The following is a 25,894-nucleotide window of genomic DNA, read 5'->3' as shown; positions in this document are numbered from 1 at the left end:
ACTAAATGGTATTATGGATATTATAAGGTGTACAATACTGCATTTTGCTTAAAACACTTTTTATCCTGAAAAAAAGCTTTTTGTCTCATTTTTAGAATTAGGAACTATTATGCATTTGGTTCTCTGTACCCTTGCTGTGAAAAGGACACTGAAATGACCTTACTTCTTGTAGTATGTGGATTTCCAGAGAAGACAAGGTCTGCCCATGCTTGTTTTGCCACCCACATGTTACAAAATAAGGTACTATTGAAGCAATGGCATGTTAAAATAGGTTACACAGATGGAACCGTGAGTTTTAACACTTTCAAATTGTAAATCCTGTTACCATAGTGATTGAAAATCGCACCATTGAAAAAGGAATGAATGCAAAAAAAACCCCACAGACTAAAGCAGCGAAAGCAGCTGAAAAATGGGTCCCTGAATGAGCCTGTAGTCCACTAGCCTGTGCTAGTGTGTGTATTTTGGTATGTCCCTGAAAGGTACTACATTTCTAATTTGGGTCTCGATATCAAAAATGTTAAGAACCAGTGTTTTAAAGGATAGGGAGCACAGCCGTCTCAAACAGATAATTCAGAGGTTGGAAGAAAAGGCCTATTATACTTTCTCCTTTCTCCTGACTGTCCGCTCCTCATAAAGTTTGTGTCTCAGGGGGCACTATCTGAATTCTACAACCATTTCCTTCATCTTCTCCACATTCAAGTCTAAAAACAATTGTATGACACCATTGTTGGAACTGATACTTGATAGTAGCTTTGAGAATTTGCTCAGAGTTGGAGGTCCCCACAATCCTTCAAAATACTAATGTTTCATGTTTCATCCGAATACTTAAGAAAGGTCATCTTCAGGATATTACTGTATTGGCCTTTGTATCTAACACAATGGGGGGCTTTCTGTCAAGAAGGACATTACCCTTAAGGTAACATGACGGACAAAAGCCAAAAGGATCCTTTGGGTTGGTCTTTGGCATGGTGGGGTGAAGCCTTTCAAAGGGTTGGTACAGTGTGCTCCCTCAGTGAGAAATTGAACTGATCAACACCAGTATTAACTCAACACAAATCTGTATAGAATCCATCTCCACATCAACGCCAGTATTCACTTAGAACGTGGGTACAAATGTAATCTGTAGGCAGTTCTGATTTTGAACTTTGAACGATAAGAAAAGTGGGCCGTGTTTTAGAAGCAGCTACAGCAAATACAACTGATTGGAAAAGTATTGGGACAGTTTGTGGTTTTGGCCCTGTACCCCAGCACAGTGGAGGCACATCCATATCAGGTGATCCATGTAGGAATTACAGCCGTTTTGACATGCGCCCTAGCTCACTCTGCAAGACAACCGACCAAGCCATGCCAGATGGGACGGATTTGTCCATGGTCCCTGAAGAGTATGTTGCCATTTACCCATCAAGCCTGCATCTCAGGGGTGCGGTGCTGTAAGATCACTTAAATAACCAACAATTATAATTTCCATGTATTAAAAATACTGTTGATTTTATTTGTAAGACATCTTTGAAGTTGTCTTACAAATAAGATTAAGGAGAGCCAAGAAGACAGGATAGGCCTTGTGGCAAATCTTTTTTTTTTTCCAGAATACATTTTCCTGAACAAAGAGAAACAAAGAAGAACTGAACAAAGAAGGGTATCGATTCCATTTTTTGAGTTTTCCTCAAATCAGCACCAAATCTCTGGAGAGCCATGTAAACAGCATTCGGAATATATTTTTGTTTTTGAGAAAGTCCTTTGCCTCCCCAACTTTGAGTTTCAAGCCTGGTTCCTTACCCATTACGCTATACTACTGCTGCATAAATAATCTCATTGGGAAAAAAAAGCACAAAACATGAGTTTGTTCAGAATTTTTGCACAAAGAAGAACTACTAAACCAACCCAAATTTGACAGAACCAACTTAAATTAAATGAATCTTAAAGGTAAATATCATAACTTGCAAACACAAAAAGATTGATATACATGAATTGTCTCTACCTACTGTTCTCACTAGATGGGCACTGGCCAGCATGTGCATATTCATATTTATGAATATGGCTTTCTCATTCGATGTTGAGACATGATTCATGATGAAGAACAATAACATCCATGATTCATTGGGGACTGCCCAAACTCCATTCAAACGGGCAAAGTGTTCTTTCATTTCGTCCTTATTGCCACCAAAGCAAGCAATACGCTCATGAAAGAGGAAAACGCGGAAGAGATTCCGAAAATAACGCCGTGTTTTGAATGTCATTACTCCACAGACATCAAACGCCTCCGACTGAAAGCGAAGGGAAAGTAGGCTATCCTTTGGGAATTCCATTTCCGCTAAATTCGAAAGCTGTTGGTGTTGATTATAGGACTGGCAGTGATGCTCTTTTCCACATTTCTAGATCGTGATGAATCATTAATTAATGACTTCCAGCAGGTTTAACATCGTCACTGACCTTTTCGAATGCCAGTAATATTGGCTCACCGAGCCTCTGTTTCCTGCTTCAGTACTTAAATGCATTCCGTCAAACTAAACATTTGCTGTCTGTAATTGAACAGCATTGCCACCACATGTACAAGGCCCGGGAGGTCTCTGGTTAACGTGAGAACCCACCGTTTTTAACGACAACGATGATGAGTCAAGCATGGGCTTCGTTAAAATACTCCACTGGAGTCTGCCACAGTAGCGTTTTTTTTCCTTTCTCTTCCCATTTTTCTTCTTGTTGTTTTAAAACTCCAAATGGACTCCTCGTGTTCTTTGATGAGTTGTTTGTTTCACTGGATAATTTATTCACAATTAATTTCAGGATTCAGTGATGTTTTGAAAACTACTTAGCGTTCAAAGGAAGAAAACTGTTTTGCTGTAAACTCTGTTTTAGTGTCTGCAGCTTGGAGGAAAGTCGTTTTCACTTGCTTGTCCTTTGGCTGAGATGGTATTAAAGGCAAACTCCATGATTATTTTATCTAAACTTAAATAGATAATAGTTTTCATTTGTAATGTTGGTGTAGTGTTAATAAAAATAAAAACAAAATGTTTGAACATTAAAACTTTCCTAAATGCAATAGGCAAATAAAAGCTACAATGCTGTTTAGTCTTAAAATCTAAGCCCATAAAATGCCTCTGGCTATTTTGGATTTTAGCACACATTTTGGCCAATTTTATTTCCATAGCATAAAATTGATTAAAATAAAAGATAAAAAGTTTTTATTTGTGCTATTATTTAATAAATACATACACTCTTAGAAAAGCCTACACTATTAGAAAAATGGGTTCTTTGGTTATTTGTGGAACCTTCTGTCATAGGTGTGAAGTGTTTAAAACAATTTAGCCATCCGATATCTGTACACTGTGCTACTTTTTGCATATTATAAACCGCGTAATAAGTTCTTGCGCAAGAGTCCATGCTAAGCATTGTGCGTGCAGAGGCACTTTCCTTTAACCTTTTAAGTATCGCCCCCCTTTAACACAAGTGTGAAAATGACATACCCAAAATAAAATGGTTACTATTCTTGAACCCTTTTGACTACAGGCATAATCCTGGTCTCTTCTGAAAGGTAACCCTTTGGGGTTTGTTTTCCAAGAGTCAGAATTATTCTAAATATTACTTAAACAAAGTTACAGAAGCTCAAACACAGTGGAAGTGGAAGCTTTTTCCCAACTGAAAGTATTTTCTGCTTTTGTATGGATACAGATTGTGGCTTTTTTATAATTAGAAACTATTATGCATCTTGTTCGCTGGAACCTTGCTGTGAAAATAACACTGACATTACTTTGATGCCTGTAGTCTGTGGATTGCCATAATGCAGAGAAACTGAGGTCCCCCCACACTTGTTTTGCCACCCATGTGTTACAAAATAAAAAACTGCTGTCTCTAAAGCAATGGCATCTTAAAATAGGTAGAACCGTTAGCTTTAATGCTTTCAAACGGCATGTCCTGTTACATTAATGGCTGTTACCGTAGTGATTAAAAATGACACCGTGAAAAAATCAATGAAAGCAAAAAAAAAACCTCAGAGTCTCCTAAAGGGTTAATCTCTTCAAGATGCGAATCTGAAATGCTGAAATTTGTTCATGTGGTTTCCTTAATGATATAAGATGAATTAAGGCGCACACGTTTATTTAGTTATTTCCTTACTGGCTGCGGCGTAATGAGTCGGGGGTCCTGGGATACCGGTGTTCCAGGGCCGTGTAGCTTCGCCCCATATGTGGTACCCTCCAAACCCAGGTACTGCACATGTTCCTGATTGAACGCTCCGCACTGCCGCGCTGTATACACGCGAATATTTCTCCAGTTTTCTTCCCCCTCCTTCCTCGACCCTCCCTTCCCGCCGCAGCGCTCGCTGTACTCGCACATTTAATGTAATCTCTTTCTGGGCTGTTACACTGCCAGAGGGCTTCAGGACAGCCTACTGCTGCGCCGTCTAACACCTCCGAGTAACCGCACGTAATTCCGCGCATAGGTTTTATCCAAGGGCCATACATGTTTGTTTTTTTATTTCCTTTGTGAAGAATGCTGTAAACCCGACAGAAATGTAAAGCAGAGTTCACAAGTTCCCAGGCAGGGGCTGGGTACGAAGTTAAATAAATAAATAAATAAATAAATAAATAAAAAAGTTATGGCGTGACTTTATGGATTATCTGTGCTGTACTAGTACATTCCCCGGTACTACATATGCCAACACAGACACTACAAAGTTTACAATAATAATAATAATTAACTTTATTTATAGAGCGTCTTTCGTATGAGGAACCAAGTTCAAAAGCGCTCCGTAGTTGAGTAAACATCCCAACATTATAAATAAGGGTGACATTCATATAAAATCAAATAAATAGACAAAAATAATAAACAGAACTAGAGAGTAAAATAACCACAATGACCTAAAAGGCATCTTAAACAAACAAGCTTTCAAAGACCCATAGACCTACTGAGACTTAAAATGAGAATGAGATGAAACTTCTTGTATTTAAATTTATTATTATTATTATTATTATTATTATTATTATTATTATTATTATTATTATTATTATTATATGATAATAACCACTTTGTTTCATCATGCTCTCATTGTAAATAGCCTGTGGAATCAGTGAAATGTGCTGATTGCATAAGTGTACCAGTCTTCTGCATGTACTACTTTTGCACAGCCAGGTAGCAGATTCTTCTCAAATTTGCTCAAAACTGGATTCAAGAAGAGACTTCGGATTTCCCACTTTTCTTCTTTTTACCCACCACAGAGCAACTCTGTTCCTTCTTTTTACCCACCCCAGGGGTAGTCCTGATCTTGTGTTTTGGGACACTGTGCTTCAGGAGTAAAACAATGTAAACAGACTTGCATGTCCATTTGTGTCCAATTGTGTCTCAGGTGACCCATATTGACAAGAAATACATTTACGTTTCATACATGTGTTTAGATATTTTAACAAATGTGCTTGTGATGCAGTGTGATGCTGCCAAATGCAATAACTAATAACACCATTTGTTAATACAATTTGTATGTGGTATAAACTACTGTTATGTTGATCTGAATAAACCATTTTTCAAAGCCATTGAAGTAACTGGTGCTGAAACTCCAGAAAACCTTAGAACATTTAATGGAATGTTAAAGTTGGAATTGGACCGTCTATGGTAAAACATCTTTTTTTCAGAAATAAACATACTATGAATGAAAAAGATGAATATCTGTGTTCTGCATATTTGCTTATTTAATTAAAGTTGAATTTGGACAGTCTTTAAATACCCAAATGAGCTGCACAGAAACCATCCAACATTTTGCAGTTTACATTGCGGTATGTGTTAGCAAGAATGCAGATGTATTGTATTGCATTGGGTAAACATTCTGTTTTAAGCCTAAATACATTGTGATACATTTGGTCAAGACTGTAAATGTGTTGGAATGCACTTGGAATGAGTTGCCCTGCGTTACTTCTTTTCTGTATGGGAGGTCTCTATGATACACTCTAAAACACCTTTTCAAAACATTATCTGGGGTTAGATTTCAACATGTTTCGGCTGCTGCGTCCAAAATCTATTTCTGGATGTGTGGAACACATTGTCCTTCCAAGACAATTTCTTATCTGGAGGTGTTATTAACTTCTCAGTTTCGTTCAAAGCTTTCCCTTTATTTCTTATCTTTCTTAGACATCAAAACGCCATTTTTCCTCAAGCTACTACCGTCTCTCAAAACTGCACTGGAACCCCCCCACGTACCTTCGGGATAAACTGATTTATTTAAGTCCCCATTTAATGCATTTAATGTGCCTACAGTCATGTAAAACCATAAAGCATATTTGAAAACAAAAAGTATCCTTATATGGGTCCATTAAAAAACCCAGTTGTCTGAATGGCAGTACATTTTGACCATCAAATTGTTCATCTGTTCTTTGTGTTGTCCATTAAATGGGAGCCATGGTCCAGCTCTCCTTATTCCAAGGGCTTCCTTGTGGCTGGGCACTGTTCTATCTGTGTAATCGCTAGGCTGAAACTAGTCTAAGCTGACACTAGTGCTGGAAGAGTAGGATTTCCTGAAACAAATATGGGTGCTGCACTCATAGGCTATGTCATCAGTTGATTTTAGCCAATCATTGTGGGGAACAGAAGCTTTTGATTGGTCCAGATAGGTCAGTAATTGACGGTGTCACCCAATATGAGGTTTATGAAGCCACATTCTCCCGCTAATATCTGGAGCTACTTTATTATTCTCAAACTTAAATATCCGTAACATATTTGTTACAGTTTAGGAAATTAAGGTAAAATATTATTTGTGAAATAGTTTTCTAAACTACATAAGCAATTCCTTTCCAGTTGTGGAGTACAGATTGAGTTAACCTTCAGGCTTCCTAGAATTTTGTTGTACAATTCACATAATTGTTCAGTCTTCCTTGGGTTCCTCATTTGAGCTGCTGTCTGAGATTAACGACTTTGCTGGCATCGTTTACAGAAACTTCCCACTGTTATCTAGACAACATCTTTAGAAAGACCAGCTGTATTGCATTGCATTGCTTGTTGTAGAGCAGAGCTGGCCAATTGGAGTACAAATGCCATTTTGTTTATTACTGATATCAAAGTTGACAGGTATTTGGATAAAATCAGAGAAAAGATTTTCAAGAGAGTGTTTGAATTATTGATGCAATACTGTATCAACAAGCCTGCCAGCAACAGAACTCTCCTAATTGTTTTGATCCCAATTGATCTAATTATCTCAATCAGATCCTGTGGAATAAGCTGACACAAAAACCGAGTTAAAACTCTGTTCCAACAGAGAAAAAAGTCCTCCCGAACACTCACCGAACACTTTATTAGGTATTTATTAGACTTATTTTTTAGACTTCTACTGCTGTAGCCTATCCACTTAGAGTTATGATGAATTATATGTTCGAAGACGCTCTTCTGCATACCACTGTTGTTATGTGTGGTTATTTGCATTACTGTCACCTTCCTGTCAGCTTTGACCAGTCTGGCCATTCTCCTCTGATGTCTCTCATTAAGGCATTACTGTCTGCAGAACTGCAGCTCACTGGATTTCTTTTGTTGTGTTTTTTGCTCCATTCTTTGCAAACTCTAGAGACTAGTGTGCATGAAAATCCCAGGAGATCAGGAGTTTCTCACATACTCAAACCACCCTGTCTGCCACCAACAATCATTCCACGGTCAAAGTCACTTAGATCACATTTTTCCCAATTCTGATGATTGATTTCGCATGAATAAGTCGGTGTAATAAAGTAGAAGTGTTCCTAAGAAAGTGCTGGGTGAGTGTAAGTGTCATCGCTAATATATATGGTGTTTTGCCAGTCGGCACCCGTGGAGAGGGCAGACTCGTACTCTCTCTGCACAGCGAGGGGGCCCGGATTTTGATGAGGTCACTCCGTGTTCGGCTAACGAGATTCGCCATGGTCGGGCATGTGTGCGTCACGGCTGATTCGTTGCGCGACCTTGATCTCAGCTCCGGTTGTGCGGTGGAGCGGTCTCGGGTCTGCCACAGATGCTTCCCCTCTGAGCTTCCTGTATCTCCGACCTCCTTCCATGAGTACACAAAGGTGCCGTCAGCTACAGGCCTGCAAAGCCTGCACATGACATTACAATACAAAGCATTTAGCTCTTATCAAGAGCGACGTACAACGACGTACAAGACACAAGGCCCAGATAGGGCCATAACCAGCTTCCATGAACGTCTGTTTAGTCGTTACAACATTAAACATTTGTTACCTCAATCAAGGAAACGTTTCCTTTACTGTCTGCTCTACAAAATGGTCGACCATATTCAAATTAAAAGCAATCTAGGACAGTTAAGGGGCGCATGTTTCAATTATTATGCACTGTAGGTTCTCGTTTATGTTTACTGTGTCAGTAATGTACAGTTAAATATAATTTTGGGCATAGTTTTTTGACAGAGTTTAAATACTGAATATGAGGTTAAAGTGCAGACTATCAGCATTTATGGGTATTTACATCCACATCGGGTGAGCCATGTAGAAATTACAACCCTTTTATACATAGTTCCCCCATTTTATGGGATCAAATGTAATTGGACAATTGTTTCTTGGCCAGCTATGGGTCTTTGCATCATTAGTGCATGCACAAGAAAACAAACAAAAGGTCTAGAGGTCATTCTAGTTATGGAAGTGCATTTTGAGTCTGTTGCTGTTGTCTTTCGACACGAGAAACAAATAAGCGTCAATTTCAGTAAAGCCAGCCAACATAAGCCTCAAAACATTGAATGACAAAACATTGGATGTGTCATCATTGGCTTCTGTTTTAGAAATCACGAGGAAGCAAGAACACTCTGGTGAGCTCAGCAATAGAAAACCCAACTGGAGGAAAAACTGAAAATACTTTCCAGCATGTAGGTATGCATGTGGCACAGACCATAAAGAGAAGCCCATGTTCTTGTTGTTGTTAGTGGTATTATTATTATTATTATTATTATTATTATTATTATTATTGTAATTTCTATTGCACCAAGGACCAATGCTACAGCTGAACTTTCTCCCAGGGAACTTTGTTCAGTAGCAAATAACATCGGTGTGATTTCCACAAACCTTCCGCTGTTTTCAGTTAACTGGAAGTTGGTCATCTGGAGGAACTACACGGGAAGAATGCAATATTCAGAAAATTAAAAGAAAATAAGAAATATCTTTCAATCTTGTGGGAAAGAATGGAGCACAAAAACAGACCCACAGAACAAAAAAACTAGGTAAAGTTTTTGAATGAACCTTTAAACGGACTTACACATGGCATAGTTCTCAGATGAAAAAAAGAGATTATTGATGGGCTTACTGGTTTATATTTGAAAATGAATCATATGGTTTTTGCAAGGAAAACATTCATCATTTGTTGAATAGCCCTGCGGTTCAATGAGTCAGCACGTATTTCACAACAGCTCGGAAACAGACTATTTAGCAAATGGAGGCTATTACATTATCTCCAGTGATTGGCCACATTAGGGCAGATTCATTAGGAGGTGATGCACTTACGGGTAACGGGCAGGAACTGGAAAGGGAACACAACGCATGCATGGCGTAGTATACTATGACTGTAATGTGCAGATATTACAATCACCAAACAGGTTGGGGATTAGCCTTAGTCTTCACATTCAACACTTACCAAAAAGTTAATTAAAAATGAGTAATATCTCTGTTTTGTTTTTCAGTAGAAAGTTAGGAAGGCATCTATAAGAATGGCATTTTTTATTGTGTTCAGTCGGGTGGCATTATTGCACAGCGGTTGGCACTGGTTCCTTGCGAGAAGGATGTTTGAGTGCGGGTTCGAGGCCCAGGCAGCCCGGATCCTCTATGCGTGGAGCCTGCATGTGAGTTTCCTCTGGGTACTCCAGTTTCCGCCCGCAATCCAACTACATGTCATCCAACAGACAAAAATTAGCCTCCCTGTCGAACGGCCGCATTTGCAGAAATTGTATTAACGTACAACGATCTTGTCAAATAAATGACATGAAAAAGAAATGACATTAAGAACCATTTCATAATGTGCTGTTTTAAAAGAATATTTGTAACTGTTGCCATGTTTGAACTTCAGAACAGGGAGAGTAAAGCAGTTCCAAGACAACTTCTGCCAAACCCTCATTCCTCCCATTTTCATGCCTGGCATCTTTTTCTAAAAGACAGGACAGCGAAGAACTACATTACCCATGCAAACAATGATGTCTTCAATGTCTCCCTCATGTGTATCATAACCCAGAACAGCTGGCACAAGAGGCTTCCCAGTTTAAGCAGGTAGCCAGATCAAAAGACATTTTTTTCTCTTGTTTGTAGATAATTACTGCATGTGTACTCTTGTTATGTTGTCTTGGACCCCAGGAAGGAGACAAGCTGTTCGCTAAGGCATCAGCTAATGAGGATCCTTATGAATAAATAAATAAATAATAAATAAATAAATGCCAGGCACATGAAATGCAATTTGATTAAATGCAGGTTACTGATATGACATTGATGGAAAGAGAACTCCTTCCAGTGGTCTGGGACCTCTGGTTCCAATTGTTTTCAAGCAAGTATATGTGAAGTATTTACAATATAAGAGCACAGATCAATAAGAGGGCTCTTTGAGAACTTCTTGGCAGCATTAGGCTAGAGATGACATCACATCGCCTGCTTATTGTCTTCTCTTATCCTTGTTTCACCATCTACTGCAGGAAGTCCTTCAACATCTGACCAGATACTATAACACGGTGCATGTGGCCTACCACAGTGCTGTTGGCTCAAAGATTTTCTCCATCGGTTATTTTCAGATATCCACCGCTATTTTCCGAGCAACTGAGGAATGACTTGAATAACGATTGCTAGCATCGTTAGACATTTCCATGAACCCCGTTCTTCCTGATTATGCGTAAGAATGGTTCTGGAAATCTGAGCTTTCGTTCACGTTTCTCCGAATTGCATTAAAGTTATACTCCTGAGTTATGCTCTTCTGTGCATTCCTGAAGACCGGGAAGGGGGCTTTACTAAAGTGTCTGTTTGGCAGGGCCAACTCCAGCTGGCCTGGAGGCAGTTTGCAGCTCAACACACTCTGACATCTCCTGTGATGTATAAAAGATTGATACCAGTTACTAAGCATATCTGATAGGAAACACAGCCCATCTGTGCATTGGGATACAGTAGCTGACTGGGGACACAGAGAACTCTATAGTGGCTCCGGCAGCCATTTCAGCATGTCCGATGGAGGCACTCTGACCTTGGCACATGGGGGGGAAACTGTCTTGATGGATTGAGAGTGTAGGGAGAGGGTGTTTGGTTTTGGGGGTTGGGGGCAGTGGGGGAAGGGGGTGTTGGGGGACTGTTGCGATCACCTCTCACCAAGTGCACTTCGATCTGCTTTTCATAGAAGGCTTGGATATACCCTCAGTGACTACTTTATTAGGTATTTAATAGACTTATTATTTGACTTATTGCTCTTCTGCTGCTGTGGCTCATCCAATTCAAGGTCAACGTGTTCAGAGGCTCACTGAGTTTGAGATGGGGAAAATGTCTTGATGTATTGGGTGTGTGTGTGTTGGGGGGGGGTGGGCTGTCCATTTGTATATGTATCACCAACTACAGTTGAATCTGTTTTTTTTCGTGGAAGGCTTGGATACATATCTAAGATTGTGCTCGCCCTTCCGAGAGGATGGGAAAGATTGACGAATACAGTGGGGTGACCTCTGGATTAAATAGGGGTTGGGGAGTAGAGGAACATTAGACGGTTTTGCGCAGTTGTAGGAGCCCCAGGTTATAGTGATGGATGAGGTGGGGAGCAGAGGGGGGGGGGGGGTGGTGGTGGTGTTAGAGGCAGCTGGAAAAACATGAATCGTCTCCAGAATGCCGGGCAGATACCTGCGCAGTGGTGTGCGGCTAGCACTGCCAGTAACTCGCTCAGCAGAAGCCTGTGCTTTTAGCTCTGCTTCTCACTCATTGAACACAGGCCCGATGGACAGATTTATTACAGATAGCCCTTTTCTCACTCACAGTGCTTTACAGCGATGAAGGGGAATCTCACCTCAACCACCACTGTGTAGCACCCACCAGGATGATGCAACGGCAGCCATTTTGTGCCAGAATGGGATGGGATGTTTAACGACCAGTGAGTCAGGACCTTGGGTTAATCGGGTCATCCGAAAGACGAGTTCCCGTTCTCGTTAATTTTCATTACCAATTTGGGAATTCTATGGAGAATTCTGTGTGTTACTCAAGCATCAAATCAAATTGAGAGTTTGAATTTTTAAATAATTCTCAACACAGGGAATTGGGCTGCGACTCCCAGCCCAATAGATATTAACAAAAAATAATTAAGTGTAGCAGGTTTCTCAGTTGTATTATTATGCAATGATGCAGGATAACTGTACAGAATACAGCACTGACTTACCGTGAGATATTGTCACTGACATGGCCTGGGACTACTTTGGCACGTGCCAGCGCCAAACATGGCCCCCACCCCTGCAGGATGATATGTGATTGGCCCTAGCACTGCCCCCGGGATGGGAGCGTTTCACTCGGCTGGGATAACAGAGAGCACCATGTACCGGTGGCCCTCCGGGCAACCTGGCTCCCCTGAGTCTGCCCATTTAAAGGGATATTTCACAAGTAATTTTGTGGATCTTAGCCCCATTTTATTTACATAGAGTGAATACTAGCCACATGAACTGTTCCTGTTTGTTCATGGTATCTCCCGTTTGTTCATGGTATCTCCCCTTTGTTAATGGTATCTCCCCTTTGTTAATGGTATCTCCTGTTTGTTAATGGTATCTCCCGTTTGTTAATGGTATCTCCCGTTTGTTAATGGTATCTCCCGTTTGTTAATGGTATCTCCTGTTTGTTAACAGTATCTCCCGTTTGTTAATGGTATCTCCCATTTGTTAATGGTATCTCCTGTTTGTTAATGGCATCTTCCATTTGTCCAGCTCCCAATTCACTCCCCTTGCCGAAATGTTCAGCAGGAAAAGCTGATGTGGCTAGTATTCACTCTATGCCAGTAAAATGGGGTAAGCTCCGCAAAATGACTTGCTCCGTGTTGTATCAGAGTGAAATATCCCTTTAAAATGCTATAACATCTCTTGCTCTTGTGTTAGCCTAAGTTACAAACTTGGGCTTGTTCAGGAGCAGCAGCTGAAATTGCGTGCTTTGGAATAGAGCACACGCTTATTAGCCAATTAGATGCTCCATTTGAGCAAGTGAGGGCAACCATTCCAACAAAACTTACTGTATATTGATAATTTTTGTTCCAAGAATCCGAAAAGAACATGGCACCTGTCCTGGGACAGTAGCCAAGATAACGGCAGAAGAAAACAGATGTATTTCCAATCTGAGTCTTTAAAGGGATCACTTCACTCATACTTAAAAAGTAATGCAAACCATTTATTTTTGTGCAGCCAAGGTGTCTTTTGACCCAATGGTGGCACCTCGCCACAAGGTTTTTTCAAATTAGTCCATTGAAAGGATCGGCAAGGCCTCATTTTCTACATGTATAGACGACGTCCATGGAGGACGATGGGAATTCAACATAGGCTCTACTTTAAAATAACAGAAACATAATCAATATGAATCCTTATACGGATATGCCATCCTTTGGAAAAATGAATAATTTGGAGGCTTTGCTTAGAGTTACAGCCATACTAACAATTTAAATGTAAATATTTATCTTTTCATGAGAGCCATGCTAACTAGCTAAGGCTAAGACTCTATGATGCTCTCATACAGTACGTTATTACCTTTAGCAGATCGCCTCTTCCAGATTGACCTGCACATATCACTGTTTTAGGGCTGCCTGTAGCGTAGTGGTTAAGGTAAATGACTGGGGCACCCATGGTCGGTGGTTCAAATCCCAGTGTAGCCACAATAAGACCTGCACAGCCGTTGGGCCCTTGAGCAAGGCCCTTAACCCTGCATTGCTCCAGGGGAGGATTGTCTCCTGTTTAATCTAATCAACTGTACGTCGCTCTGGATAAGAGAGTCTGCCAACTGCCGTTAATGTAATGTAATGTTTTCATGGAACTCGTAATACTGAAACAGCTCTGATCTAAATACACTGTGCGAGGGTATAACAGCAGCACCCCGGCTGAGAATCGAACACACGATGTTTAGAGCTACAGGCCCATTTTCATAATCATAATACTACCGGACCGCCCAGTCTTATATAAGATTGTCAGGTTTGGGGGACAGAGTATTTAATAGACTTATTATTTGACTTATTGCTCTTCTGCTGCTGTGGCTCATCCAATTCAAGGTCAACGTGTTCAGAGGCTCACTGAGTTTGAGATGGGGAAAATGTCTTGATGTATTGGGTGTGTGTGTGTTGGGGGGGGGGTGGGCTGTCGATTTGTATATGTATCACCAACTACAGTTGAATCTGTTTTTTTTCGTGGAAGGCTTGGATACATATCTAAGATTGTGCTCGCCCTTCCGAGAGGATGGGAAAGATTGACGAATACAGTGGGGTGACCTCTGGATTAAATAGGGGTTGGGGAGTAGAGGAACATTAGACGGTTTTGCGCAGTTGTAGGAGCCCCAGGTTATAGTGATGGATGAGGTGGGGAGCAGAGGGGGGGGGGGGGGGGTGGTGGTGGTGTTAGAGGCAGCTGGAAAAACATGAATCGTCTCCAGAATGCCGGGCAGATACCTGCGCAGTGGTGTGCGGCTAGCACTGCCAGTAACTCGCTCAGCAGAAGCCTGTGCTTTTAGCTCTGCTTCTCACTCATTGAACACAGGCCCGATGGACAGATTTATTACAGATAGCCCTTTTCTCACTCACAGTGCTTTACAGCGATGAAGGGGAATCTCACCTCAACCACCACTGTGTAGCACCCACCAGGATGATGCAACGGCAGCCATTTTGTGCCAGAATGGGATGGGATGTTTAACGACCAGTGAGTCAGGACCTTGGGTTAATCGGGTCATCCGAAAGACGAGTTCCCGTTCTCGTTAATTTTCATTACCAATTTGGGAATTCTATGGAGAATTCTGTGTGTTACTCAAGCATCAAATCAAATTGAGAGTTTGAATTTTTAAATAATTCTCAACACAGGGAATTGGGCTGCGACTCCCAGCCCAATAGACATTAACAAAAAATAATTAAGTGTAGCAGGTTTCTCAGTTGTATTATTATGCAATGATACAGGATAACTGTACAGAATACAGCACTGACTTACCGTGAGATATTGTCACTGACATGGCCTGGGACTACTTTGGCACGTGCCAGCGCCAAACATGGCCCCCACCCCTGCAGGATGATATGTGATTGGCCCTAGCACTGCCCCCGGGATGGGAGCGTTTCACTCGGCTGGGATAACAGAGAGCACCATGTACCGGTGGCCCTCCGGGCAACCTGGCTCCCCTGAGTCTGCCCATTTAAAGGGATATTTCACAAGTAATTTTGTGGATCTTAGCCCCATTTTATTTACATAGAGTGAATACTAGCCACATGAACTGTTCCTGTTTGTTCATGGTATCTCCCGTTTGTTCATGGTATCTCCCCTTTGTTAATGGTATCTCCCCTTTGTTAATGGTATCTCCTGTTTGTTAATGGTATCTCCCGTTTGTTAATGGTATCTCCCGTTTGTTAATGGTATCTCCCGTTTGTTAATGGTATCTCCTGTTTGTTAACAGTATCTCCCGTTTGTTAATGGTATCTCCCATTTGTTAATGGCATCTTCCATTTGTCCAGCTCCCAATTCACTCCCCTTGCCGAAATGTTCAGCAGGAAAAGCTGATGTGGCTAGTATTCACTCTATGCCAGTAAAATGGGGTAAGCTCCGCAAAATGACTTGCTCCGTGTTGTATCAGAGTGAAATATCCCTTTAAAATGCTATAACATCTCTTGCTCTTGTGTTAGCCTAAGTTACAAACTTGGGCTTGTTCAGGAGCAGCAGCTGAAATTGCGTGCTTTGGAATAGAGCACACGCTTATTAGCCAATTAGATGCTCCATTTGAGCAAGTGAGGGCAACCATTCCAACAAAACTTACTGTATATTGATAATTTTTGTTCCAAGAATCCGAAAAGAACATGGCACCTGTCCTGGGACAGTAGCCAAGATAACGGCAGAAGAAAACAGATGTATTTCCAATCTGAGTCTTTAAAGGGATCACTTCACTCATACTTAAAAAGTAATGCAAACCATTTATTTTTGTGCAGCCAAGGTGTCTTTTGACCCAATGGTGGCACCTCGCCACAAGGTTTTTTCAAATTAGTCCATTGAAAGGATCGGCAAGGCCTCATTTATAGTAGACGACGTCCATGGAGGACGATGGGAATTCAACATAGGCTCTACTTTAAAATAACAGAAACATAATCAATATGAATCCTTATACGGATATGCCATCCTTTGGAAAAATGAATAATTTGGAGGCTTTGCTTAGAGTTACAGCCATACTAACAATTTAAATGTAAATATTTATCTTTTCATGAGAGCCATGCTAACTAGCTAAGGCTAAGACTCTATGATGCTCTCATACAGTACGTTATTACCTTTAGCAGATCGCCTCTTCCAGATTGACCTGCACATATCACTGTTTTAGGGCTGCCTGTAGCGTAGTGGTTAAGGTAAATGACTGGGGCACCCATGGTCGGTGGTTCAAATCCCAGTGTAGCCACAATAAGACCTGCACAGCCGTTGGGCCCTTGAGCAAGGCCCTTAACCCTGCATTGCTCCAGGGGAGGATTGTCTCCTGTTTAATCTAATCAACTGTACGTCGCTCTGGATAAGAGAGTCTGCCAACTGCCGTTAATGTAATGTAATGTTTTCATGGAACTCGTAATACTGAAACAGCTCTGATCTAAATACATTGTGCGAGGGTATAACAGCAGCACCCCGGCTGAGAATCGAACACACGATGTTTAGAGCTACAGGCCCATTTTCATAATCATAATACTACCGGACCGCCCAGTCTTATATAAGATTGTCAGGTTTGGGGGACAGAGGAACCAATCGCAGACTCCGAGATAGCATGAATAAGGTAGGCTTTAATGACAAAGGGGCAGATCCAAAACGTAGTCAAAAACAGGTAATGGTCGTAATCTAAACAGACAGGTACATAGAGGGCAGGCAGAGCATTATCGGGAACACAGGCAGAGGTCAAACGAGAAAAAAACCAAAAAGAGAGCAGAGCAAAACTAGACAGAAAACAACAGGGCACAGGTGCGGGGAAGCTAGGACCGGGGCAGGTAACAGAATAACAGAAAGACAAACTACCATCAACAAACTGAAAAGGACAGGTTTAAATAGACTAACAAATTAACTAAACGATAAACAGGTGTAAGTGCTGGGGAACAGATAATTAGAAACAGCTTGGAGAAGACACGAAGGAAGTACGTATATGGTGTGGGGGTTGGAGACACAAAATGGGGCACAGCTGAAACAAATGGATGAAGGTAAACGGAGCAGGAAACAGACTATGGATAGCACAGAGGTAACAAAAGGCAAAAATGCTGAGGACTTAAAAACAGATAACAGAAAAATCACAGAACCTGACAGAGATGTTATGGCCAAGTATGGCTGCCCCATTAGTTAGTTGGTACTCATAATGGATTGTTTAGACTCGATTAGCCCGAAGGTGTTTTGTTACAGTTAACACCTGCATGTACTTTTTATGTTTTCAGGATTTAATCACTAACTACCACTTTGTTATCTTTGCCTCTAATTTGGGGTAGAGTCATAATTAAATGGAATTGATACAAAGGCAAGCTGTTGTGTTGCTTCACATCTGTTTCTCAACCTGAAACTGGAAGAAAAACCAGTATGGGTCCAGAAAACAATGCAAAAAAGACAAAAACACATATCTATTGCATTCAGAAACATTAGTCAGTGGGGGCTGTAAATATTGAAACTGTTCTGAAACCTTTTGATGGCAGCTCCTCAGACAACATTGGCAGCACAAACGTGTAGCCAGAACATTGTCAAGAACATTTTCCCAGATGGGCCTTCAACCGTTTAAACACACATACTGTTGCAAAGCTTCCAGAAATGGAATCCGTGTTCAGTTGGACACATAAAAACAATAAGGTCACTGGCACAGAATGCCAAATGAGCACTTACCCTCAAATTCCAGTGATGTCACCGTCTGCATTAAGCTCGTTAAACAACGCACTTCTTTTTAATGATGTTCAACCTACAGGGAAAATAATACTTTGCAAGCCTGCATGCATTATTGCCATCTTCTTATGGGTATCAGGTGCTTTTTTGTCACTTTTGTAACAAAAGAGGGAAAAAAAAAACATTTGCATGGATTACATTTTCTGGAGACACAGGAAGTAGAATGCAAATGAAAACATGTGTCTCAACACTAAAGGGCTATATACTTCACATAAAGGGTTACATACTTCACATAAAGGGCTACATACTTCACATAAAGGGCTACATACTTCAAACAAAGGGCTACATACTTCACATAAAGGGCTGCATACTTCACATAAAGGGTTACATACTTCACATAAAGGGCTACATACTTCAAACAAAGGGCTACATACTTCACATAAAGGGCTACATACTTCACATAAAGGGCTACATATTTCACACAAGGGGTTACATACTTCAAACAAAGGGTTACATACTTCACATAAAGGGCTACACACTTCACATAATATTTGAAAGGTAACCTCACTCTTGGTCGAAAAAATATCTCATGCTGAGAGTAATCGTATTTTTATAAAATCACAAGTAAATTACGAAGTTTATCGGATACCACATGTGAACTGAACGTGCCTATCGGATGTTTAACATTTTAACAGAGCATCGGTTCTAGGCACACGCTATGACGTTGGTTGCCTAGGGGGCATCTATGAGGGTGGGACTCAGAACAACTGGTGGGGGTAAAAAAAACAAAAAAACATGGCGTCTATTATACCCAGACAACATACTGAGAAAAGCGGCATCAGGCCAAGCTAAGCGCTCTGTCTCTTTCCGTTTGTGGGAGGTAGTCGCGACGTAGCATGGAGGTAGTTTGCCCATTGAGAAGATGTTGTGACTATGCTGCTTACTGCTCTACTCTGCTGTACAGTAGAATCGGATTTATGTCAAATAAATTGAACAAAACATGGTATCAAGTCTCAAGCACAACACTTTGCTTTCAATATTATTAGTTCCAAATTCAAAAGTCTTAAGAAACTCTTGAAATCAATATTTCTCTTTGAAATGATCATTTTGACACAAATTGTCAAATGTGTGATGTTTTCTTTGATAATTTTGACTGAAATCTAATTCTGTGGCAAGTAATACAGCTGTGACACCTTCCCAATGAAGACGAACTACCTACACTACACAGCTTAGAAAATGGACGTATGGATGTAACCTTTATAAATGAGTTACAAAGAAAGAGTTACGAGAAAACTAGCATTAAGACTAATAAAAACCTGATGAGAACCCAGCCAAGGAAAGCTTTTAGCCAGAGGTAAGCAGGGTTTGTGCAACTTTTCAGAGCCAATGAGATACCCAAAACCTTGTTGTAGGTACTTAAAGCGAAACCTACCTCACTGGGGACCTCACAGTTCATTAAATAAATGGCTCCCATATTAAACACAGGATAGCAGACATATAAAAACTGTGGTGATGTTGAAAATAAATTATGAAAGTATCATTTTAATTATGATGAACATGCCAGGGCACCCGCATGAAGTACAGGTTCAGAAATGGGGAAAAGATCTCCCATGTTTCATGTATGGTGCTGGTTATCAACTGTAACCTTTACCTCTCTCTCTCTCTCTCTCTCTCTCTCTCTCTCTCTCTCTCTCTCTCTCTCTCTCTCTCTCGCTCCCTCTCTCTCAATGAAATTATTTTTTGAACTTTCAAAACTGCTTCTGAAATTTGAAAAGAGAATATATGTTCATAACATTTAAGGTATTTGAAGCTACGAATGATAGATTTTATGCTTTTATTTTGCTAATAAAAATGTTTAATATATATCTAAATTATATCTCAAATCTAGCTAAACTGGAAGGCTTGAACTTTTGACACTATATTCATTCCAAGTAACACAATTAAGACCAGATTTAAATAAATAAATAAATAACAAATATTCACAGCCAATACACTGTGAACAAGCTGATAGCATCTTAAGTCCCCACAGCCAATTAAATCAGTGAGACTCTCCACAAACTCTTAAAAGAGGCGCAGGTGTCATACTACTATGTGATAGGCCCACTGCATAGCCTGCATAACCTATAGCCTAATATGGATTCACTGAAACCAACAAATTATTAGACTTCACTGTATGCACCAAATATGATATGTGGATTCCTCAGTGGTTTTGAGCTGTAAAGGTCGATTAGGCCATTAGAGCGGAAACGATCGAATACAGCCAAGTAAGTCGATTATATGGCTGTAAAGGTCAGCCATTTAAGTCATAAACAAGGTCAAAGTGCCTCATAAATTTACCGACAACAGAATAAATGAATCCCCGAAGAAAGTAAGCCTATTTCTAATACCACGTCAGAAGTTCGCAATATGGAACCGTGTTATTATAACTGGATATATGCGTGTATATTTTCTTAACTCGTCACAGTGGGTTGTAGCTATTCACAGTGGTCTGTACTTTCCATCAAGTAATCTACCTCAATGTATGCCGTGAAGTCATGTGCTGCCTGCGATTGATAATATACATATGTTATTAATTTGCAGGTACCCAATTAAAAAAAGAGTTATTTTCCTTTCCTTTTAATACACTTTACTACCCTCTTTGAAATGATGAAATCAGCATTGTGCGGTAAGGCTGCAGAGGGTTAATGGTCGGAGCGCCGCAGTTGCGTGGGGGAGTTCAACTGGGATTTCCCGTGAATCAAAACAGTACGGGATGCTACTTAATGCCACCTCCAAGTAAACAGTTTGGAGTTGGGCTCGCGGCGTATTGGGTGTACAGGCGCATCCCAGAATTATTTCAGATGTCCTTAAACCTATTCTAACGCGGTCCTTGTCTGCCCAGATGCATTTGCGACTTTTTGTGATTTTAACCCTGGTCAGCAATGCAATGATGTTGAGCCCGACTGCAACGAAGCGAAGTGGTAAGAACGATTTTCCCAAACTTTCTTATAGCTGAATTAACATATTGTGATGTTGCTGTTGGGAATGTTTGCGACGGTGGCATGCTTGCTAGGCTATTTTAATCAAAGGCTTCATCAAACTTAAGAGAAGCAACGCGATGTAGCATATATGATATACGTAGGTGACTTAAACATGCTTATACTGCCTCTGTTAATGTGCAATAGTACAATTTTATGCCAAAAGTTTTATGTTGTTTTGGAAATCATTTCCAAAACATTTATTAAGTAGACTATCGTATTCATGGCCGTTTTGCCTATATTACCTAGAGCAAGATCAAAGCTTTTATATGGAACATAAGGTTTGCAATTTGTAGTTTGAGCATATCCGCGGCCAAATCGTTTTATTTCAAAATACCAGACAAAGAAAAAAAAATATTATAAACAAAAACAATTATTGTAACACTGTATTTATTATACATCATACTAAAACTTTGGCAAACCTAATTTCATATCGCTGAAAACTATACTTTCTGGTACAAGCTGCTTTGAACCACGCAAAACTGCCGTTAACCGTTTTTCTGAACTTAAACCTGAACTGCTGCCACTCTATTCTCTCTTAGTAATAATAATAATAATAATAATAATAATAATAATAATGTAAAATTGTACATAATGAACCCTGGTTCCAACTCTGTGTTACTGCAAAGAATTATGAATGAAAATCAAATACATTCATCCATTGACAATATTAATTATTAACTGGAAAGCCACCCCATAACTTTTACTCTAATTAATTTCTCCACATTTTGCTTTGTTAACTTGGTTGCAAACACATGATTTACAAATAAAAAATCAATCAATCAATCAACAAATCATCGATAAATAAATATATGTACTGTATTTCTGAAATAACTTCAGTAACACAACTACTATACTACTGTAATACAAAAAAAAATAATAATAATCAGCGCATTAAAAGCTACATAAAATTAATATTTATAGGGAATTTCATGCCTGGTTACAGAGCACATTTAGCCACTGACATTCAAACTTTCATGAGGACATTTCTGACCATTAAAATACCATCTTCAAATCATCTCAAGGCAAGGGAAACCCTGAATGCACCTGCATTGAAACACAGTGAATACTGCTTGCTGTAACCTTGTTTCAGATGAGCAGGTTGAGTTCTGCCGTATGTTTGACCTGCTGTCAGTCTGCATTACTTTGGATGTGGATGTGGCATTTTCGGCTGCGTTTGGAATTAGTCTGATGCATTCCGGGGCCAATGCGCTGGACTCCGAGGGAGGAGGGAAGACAGGGGCCAAAGCGAGTGGGAGAATGTTTTTGGAGTTTACAGAATCATGGACGATTACTATCTTGGGGCTACATCTCTGAGACTATGAGTCTGCCAAATTGTAATTTGAGTATGTTATACGCAGGTTTCATTTCGACTTTGGGGGAGACACTGCTGGACCACCTAGTCTTGTACAGACAAATATCAAATCTCACAAGCATACTAGCTAGTCTAGCAATTATTTCTGTCTCTCCCCAAACTTACATGTGTGGTTATTTGTCTGACATGTTTCTATTTGATATGTAAAAATTGGTCCTACAAATGTCTTTCGTTGAAAAAAAGATGCAATTTCAGGGAAAACGGACAAGAAGCCATAACTTTGTGACAAAATCTGGATATTTGAATTGTCCTGTTCGTGGTAAAATTCATGAGCATTACCTTCTCTCAGTGGTTGCATAGCTTTTTTGGTCATCTTTTAGTAATAGCCATTTTCTTACTGGTTTCTAATGGACTTTTTCATTCCATCGTTGACGAAGAACCCTTAGCATGTCTATTATTGCTGCAGAACCCACGGTACATAGGTGGATCGGAACTGGAATATCTTGAGCCTTTCGTGAAATCTATTTTCCCACTTTTCCCAACTCCGAACTCAACCTGATGTCCCTCCTGCAACAGCTCCTGCCAAAGTCAGGAGAAGATGGCAGGCACGTGACTCCTCCAATTTCTGTGATGCATATTCTCGCTATTTTCCACACTGCCAATGCACCATCGTATACTGGAAGAGAATGAAATCATGGTATTCTTAGTTGTTGCGTCCGCTGGTCTGACCAGAAGTGATGAGCGATGAGACCAACAGAAATTCCATTTTATCATTCCCTGGCACGGCCGAGCCAAATCGTTGTCTCACTTCTGGCCATAGTTGGCACAGTCTGCATATGGTCTGCCATTTCAAAGGAAAATTTGCACCACTTCATATGAAATGTGTTTACAGTTCTGCTGTACTCAGTGAAACCAATCTTTCCGAAGTTCAATTCCCATTAAGCATTTCGCCAACATCTCGAAGATTTCAAAACTTAAAGCAACCCTCAAATTTAAAGCATGGAAACCATTGTTCCTGTTGACTGAATTCATAGTGGATATTCTGAAAAAATTATATTTAGTATTAGTTTGAGAAATTGCATGCATCTCAGTGACCACCATAGTGATGTTGTTCCAGGAGTAGAACAAGTGAGCCAATGATGCATTATCAGTCATTCAATTTACACAGGTAGTACTGCCCCCTAGGGGAATATTGGGGTGCAGCAGGGGCAGGGGTATTGGGGTACTGCATTGGAAGTTCAGTGTTGCATTGAAAGGATGAAAGGGTAACTTAAACATGATTTGCAAAAAATGTATTGAAACAGATCCTGATCTCAGTGGGACTCCAGCACAGTGTAAAAGTTTAGTCAAAATTAGTGAGAGATAAGCATTTCTTTTCATTCTGCAGTAGTCTTTAAGGCCTTCTGATCTCCGTAAAAACAAAGAGAAGGGTGGTCTCCCTTTGAGTGACTGTCCAAACGTTGGGTCTGTTTTCAGTACAGAAATAATATTCTTTTAAAAAGACAAATACAGATTGGACGTGATGCAGAGCAGAGGAAAAAATATGTTCACATCAATCAAGGCTCATGGCTTCCTTGTCTGTCATTGGCACAACTCTGGTCCTCATGTTGACAGACACCAATAACAGCCTCCAAAAGCAATCAAAAGGCTAGAATCAAGACTAGATACTGAAAGCTCTCTTATACCTGCGCAGCGATGGAATACACCTGACTAATCCAAAACAGCTGAGAATCCAATTACTTTTGGTCCCCAAAATTGGGGGGACTATGTATAAAAAGGGATGTAATTGCTTCACAGATCAACCAATATGGATGTCTTTTCAAATCTTATGTGGTGGGGTACAGAGCCAAAAGAAAGGAAATTGTACCAATGTCCAAATTTGTATGGACTGTATTGTAAGTGTTTATTAAATAATTGTTTCATTATGTATTCAGAGACTAGATGTATAGTTTTCGACAGTTATGTAGTAGTTATGTTCTAATGACATACAGTATGTCATCAAGCATTACCCCACTGGTGCTATCAAGGTCGTATGATAGTTTATTTAAAGACGTATAGAACTACTGGAGGGCTACAGTATAACCTACAGCAGGTTGAGGCACGCGGCATAGAACCTATCCTTTTACATGTACTGACATGTTTGCTGAAAAAAGGCTATGACCCTCTCCATAAAGGCTTTACAAAATTCTACATTGTGTTGCAGTTATTTTGATGAATAGAAAATGGCTGCTGTCGTAGATGGTCTGATTTTGGGCAAGTGCATGCCTAAATGTGTTTAACGGTGCACTGTTGACAGAGGTGCTGTGCTGCCCATGCTTGGTTTTTCCCTTAAGCCTTCAAAAAGTGTGTAGTGCTGCGTTTTCTGGCCGAATAGTAAGAGTTTTAGGGACGTTGACAAGTGTGCATTGATGGGCATGCAGTTTCAAGAGTGCAAGATCTCCAGATTTCTTAGTAGGCCCAACTGGACACCCAGACACACATACCAGCACAAACAGCTCTCTTCAACCCTCCTGTTATGTTGCTATGACCCGTTTCAAAGTTTAAAAATCCAGGAAAAATCGAAAAATCAATTAAACCTTTTCTGCTGGGCTTAATTACTGTAATGAACATGTAAATGAAAAATGACTAATTTAACGTGTTTGCAACCCCCCCCCCCCACACATACTGTTCGGGTCAATTTGATTAATGGAGGATACAAAGGCTAAAATGATCTAATTTAGACCAAAACTGATTTTTTTCTTTTCCAATATCTGAGACAACCCAACCACACACACAAACACATGCACACACACACCCACACACACACCTGCACACACACACACAGAATTTGTTCCTGGACCCCAACTACACCCCTTCCCTCACTTTCTGCAGGGAAAATGCAAAATGTATCAAATATCATTCTACCTAAGATGAGAACGGGAGAACTCCGCCCACACTCAGGGAGGATGGGCAACATATAAAAGGGCCCCTGCATGTAGTCCTACCAACATTATGCCTCTGTACTCTCTCAGAGGTTGGAAAGATGAACAATATGAGCAGAAGAATGACAGCCCAGGAGGCTCTGGAACACATCTTTGGTCAGGATAGTGAAGTAGAGGAGGAAGTTTCTGAAAGTGAAGATTATCTTGAGATCAATTCTGATCATGATGATGAATTTTCAGATGATGAGGGTAATGTCTCACACCCATCAACTCCAGGAAAGTCATTCATATCAAAAAATCAACATCAGCTGCAAACATAATAAAGGCAGCGCCAGGGCCCACTAGGATGGCAGTGACTTGTCACGGATATAAAATCTGCTTTTGAGTTGGTCATTCCTGATTCGATCCAGAAAATTGTTCCAGAAATGACTAATTTAGAAGGGAGGCGTGTTTTGGGCAGGAGTGGAGAGAACTGGACAATAAGCACTTACATGCTTATTTGGGGCTTCTCATCCTGGTGGGGGTTTATAAGTCCAAAGGTGAAATGACAGCCAGCTTGTGGGATGCAGAGACAGGCAGGGCCATATTCTGAGCCACCATGTCTTTGGAGATCTTACATATTTTCTCAAGGGTCATCAGGTTTGATAATCGGGAGAAA

The 25,894-nt window shown here is 40.4% G+C and overlaps 1 protein-coding gene across 1 annotated transcript in view; it reads left to right on the top strand.

Moving 5' to 3' along the window:
- Nucleotides 1–20,898: 20,898 nt before the first annotated feature.
- Nucleotides 20,899–25,894, top strand: part of rspo4 (R-spondin 4) — a 45,786-nt gene continuing 40,790 nt past the window's right edge. The window contains exon 1 of the mRNA XM_061220472.1: nt 20,899–20,943. Coding sequence (XP_061076456.1) covers nt 20,910–20,943 — 34 coding nt within the window. The 5' untranslated portion in view covers nt 20,899–20,909. The remainder of the gene's footprint in view (nt 20,944–25,894) is intronic.

Source organism: Conger conger, chromosome 14 (genome assembly GCF_963514075.1).
Source record: "Conger conger chromosome 14, fConCon1.1, whole genome shotgun sequence".
NCBI lineage: Eukaryota > Metazoa > Chordata > Actinopteri > Anguilliformes > Congridae > Conger > Conger conger.
Note: the sequence above shows the minus strand (reverse complement) of the source record. Positions and strands in the feature narration are given on the sequence as shown.